Source organism: Chiloscyllium plagiosum, unplaced genomic scaffold (assembly GCF_004010195.1).
Source record: "Chiloscyllium plagiosum isolate BGI_BamShark_2017 unplaced genomic scaffold, ASM401019v2 scaf_51037, whole genome shotgun sequence".
In the NCBI taxonomy this organism is placed as follows: domain Eukaryota; kingdom Metazoa; phylum Chordata; class Chondrichthyes; order Orectolobiformes; family Hemiscylliidae; genus Chiloscyllium; species Chiloscyllium plagiosum.
The window spans coordinates 1-3841 of record NW_025193087.1 but is presented as its reverse complement, the minus strand read 5'-3'; the positions used below and the strand labels follow the sequence as shown (position 1 = coordinate 3841).

General features: G+C 43.4%; 1 protein-coding gene across 1 annotated transcript; it reads right to left on the bottom strand.

The window, feature by feature from the left end:
• Positions 1–524: 524 nt before the first annotated feature.
• On the bottom strand, positions 525–3818 carry LOC122545749 (MOB kinase activator 1B-like). Its single transcript, XM_043684676.1, has 3 exons — positions 3403–3818; positions 3137–3300; positions 525–1043 (listed from the first exon to the last, which is right to left on the bottom strand). Exons 1-3 carry the CDS (start codon positions 3410–3412, stop codon positions 966–968), a joined length of 252 nt encoding a protein of 83 aa, XP_043540611.1. The 5' UTR covers positions 3413–3818; the 3' UTR covers positions 525–965.
• Between the last annotated feature and the right edge of the window lie 23 nt (positions 3819–3841).

Below are 3841 nucleotides of genomic sequence, written 5' to 3'. Positions count from 1 at the left end.
ACCCTCTTCACTGTCCACTGCACCTCGAATTTTTGTGTCATCTGCAAACTTACTAACTATACCTCTTATGCTCGCATCCAAATCATTTATATAAATGACAAAAATCAGTGGACCCAGCGCCATGCTTGCATGTAAATTATATACTGACTAACATTAAGTATTATGAATATTTATCTTGGGGGAAAAAGGCCGGGTTTTCCCAATGGCGATTGGCTGCTGGACAGGGAAAGAATTCAGGAGGGCATGGTGAAAGCTGTTTGTACTGAGCTATAGAATTACGTTACAACATTTCTAAATCTCTGAAAGTCTACTGCTGCTTAGTTTGACACAGTGATATCGGTGCATGGAACATTCAAGCATTTCCGAGGTTTGGACAGCCAGGTTTTGGATAATGTACCTGAAACTGCCAATGCGGAGCTAACAACAACAGATACAGCTAAAGCAGCTCAAACACCCTGAGAATAACCAACATCTCGACCAAGTGTGTGAAGGCTTCAGCCCTGAAAACCTCAAGAAACAACACGTTTCAGTGAAAACTTTATGAATCATATCCAAAATAGAACACTTTTTATAATCAGTGGAATCTTCCCTAGATGAAGTGTCAGCCCAGTGTGTTATTTTATTCTTTTATCAAAAGACTGAAAAGAAAGAAAAATAAATTGGAAGTTATGAAACAATGCAGGCACTTGGAGAAGGTAGATTCTAATCGGTGCCAATGAATTACATTTTACAGGCATCGGAGGATTGTGTGCAGCGTAGCAACATGCCTCAGCGAAAGCTGTCTGTGCGTGTGGTGACTTGCTTAAAGAGAAGTCTAGAATCATCTTGTATCAAACCTTCGAATGAAAAACACTTGCAATTTCATCAGCACTAGCATTGCGTGGATTTTACAACATCCAATCCATCGCCTGTGTCCAGTTGTGTTAAAGAGGGGAAATGGATTGTGTTTCTCTCTCAGCTGCCTTCTATCTGTCCTTTGTAGTCAGTTTCTCGATCAGTTCCTGCAATGGAGCCAATTCCTTCCGGTCTATGAGGTTAAACTCCTAAAAAAATGAAAGAGATGGTGTATTATTGCAGAGTTGTCATGCTTCAACCTGACAATCTGCTGGGGGTGACACAGAAAAAGGAAAGGTTCACATTGTACGTGCTGCCTTGCGTGTGATGGACGCGTGTAGAATTGTTGGAGGTTTCAAAATGCAAATTGTTAAATACAATACTGCATTCATTCTGGTCTCACTGCTACAGGAAGGATGTTGTGAATCTTGAAGGTGTTCAGAAAAGATTTCCAAAGATGTTGCCAGGGTTGGAGGATCTGAGCTATAGGGAGATGCTGAACAGGCTGGGGCTGTTTTCCCTGGAGCGTCGGAGGCTGAGGGGGTGACCTTATAGAGGTTTACAAAATTATGAGGGGCATGGATAGGGTAAATAGACAAAGTCTTTTTCCTCAGGTGGTGTATCCAAAACTAGAGGGCATGGATTTAGGGTGAGAGGGGAAAGATATAAAAGGGATCTAAAGGTCAACTTTTTCACGCAGAGGGTGGTGCGTGTATGGAATGAGCTGCCAGAGGAAGTGGTGGAGGCTGGTACAATTGCAACATTTAAAAGGCATCTGAATAGGAAGGGTATATGAACAGGAGGAGTTTAGAGGGATATGGGCCAAATGCTGGCAAATGGGATTAGATTTGGTTAGGATATCTGGTTGGCATGAACGAGTTGGACCGAAGGGTCTCTATCTGTACTGTCCATCTCTGTGACTCTAAGACATAGTTTTTCTGTTCAGTCTTTCTTTTCTCTCTTCTAATTGGTATATCCCTCACTTCATTTCTCTTTCTAGAACTGATTTTATTTCTGCGGCTTCTGCTGCTTGTAGCTTCTCCAGCCACAGAATATGCTGTCTGACTTACACCATCTCCATCATCCACTGTAGCTCATCTGTGACCGACCTACATTGTCGATTTCAATTCACCCACTCTGAACTTGCACTTCTCAATCCTTACGTTGCCAATTTCACAGTCCATTCAATCTGATTGGTTATGTGGTGTCAGATACCCGATTTTTCTCACTGCAACATTATCATTTCAGTCGAGAGTGTGGTGTTGGAAAAACACAGCAAGTCAGGCAGCATCCAAGGAGCAGGAGAACCAACTTATGCCCAAAACGTCGATTCTCCTGCTCCTCAGAAGCTGCCTGAGGTGCTGTGTTTTTCCAGCACCACACTCTCGACTCTGATCTTCAGCATCTGCAGTCCTCACCTTCTCCCAACATTATCATCTCACACTCTCTCAAACAAAAAGAAATATATAGGACTTTACAGCCTTCAGGACTCAATACTGAATTCAACAACCTCAGAGCATGAACACTGCCTTTCATTTTGATTACATCTTCTCCTGACCCCCCTGATGAAGGGTTTCTGCCCAAAACATCGATTCTCCTGCTCCTCGGATGCTGCCTGACCTGCTGTGCTTTTCCAGCACCACTCTAATTTTGACTCTGATTTCCAGCATCTGCAGTCCTCACTTTTGCCCACATCCCCCCGCCAAGCCCAGTGCCTAGTTTGCATGGGCTTGTTCTCAGCAAAACCAACCTTTTTTGGCTATTTACACCTACCATTAACACCTATTTTAGAACTATATCACTCCTTTGCTACCATTAACACTACCTTCGTCTCTTGTTTTGGATGTCTTTAACACATCCCTCCTTCCCCTTTATCAATCATTAAAATAACATCATTTTGCAGCCCCCTTCGGTTCTAAAAAATTACCAAGGGACTGGCACCATTAGCTCTGTTTCTCTCTCGACAGCAGCTGGCAAACCTGCTGAATTTCTCCAATAATTTCTGTTCTTATTGTGAGTAAGTAAAACATAAAATGCCAAGGAGCCAGTGTAATTGACGGCAGGAGTTACATCTACCGCAAATTACGGCCCACAAATGTATGGTTTCTGGTAATTGGATCCAGGAGAGTTAGGGAGGCTCTAGTTAAGAAATTGCAGGGGGATCCTGCATCTTGAATTATTTAGCCTGGACTCAGTCTTCGCGACAATAAGACAAGTCAGTTCCTGTCTGACACTGTTGTTATTCATCTTGGGTTAGAACGCAGAGCCAATTACAGTAAAGGATTTTCACAACTGGCTGTACCTGAATAAAAAAGATAAAGTGTTTGAAGGAAGTGTTGAGATGAGCCTCTTCCTGGAGCTGGATCACAGAATCAAAATGCTGATGATAAATGTGGGCATAGACTCGGAACAGGCGTTTCAGGATGGTTTTTGCGACTGACATGAAATTCCGGGGGAAGGGAACGCCTAGAGAGAGAGAGAGAGAGAGAGAAAGAGAAAAATTAATATTGCACTGCCTTGATGTAAAGCTACTTTGATGTTAAAAAATAATTTGAAATCGTAGAGTACCTTTCACCATCTTGGAATGTCCCAAAGTGTTTTAGTCGCTGCACTACAGGGTGCTGTGATTTCCCCGGAGAGGCTGCAAAGGGATCGTTTCACCTGGATGTTCCCTGGGATGGAGTATTTCGGTGATGGAGAGAGCCTGGATACGTTGGGTTGTTTTTTTTTGTTGTGGAGGTGCCAGTTTGGGGTTGACAAGGTCAGGAGTCAGGTTATAGTCCAACAGGTTTATTTGAAATCACAAGCTTTCAGAGTCTGGCTGTCATCAGGTGAAATGACGAAGGAACAGCGCTCTGAGCTTTCTAATAAACCTGCCGGACTATAACCTGGTGTCATGTGACTTCTGACTTTGTTTTCTTTGGAGTAGAGGGGGTTGAGGGGGGCTCCTGAGAGAGGGCTCGAAGGTTATGGGGGACACGGTCAGCTTGGATAGAAAGCAGCTGTT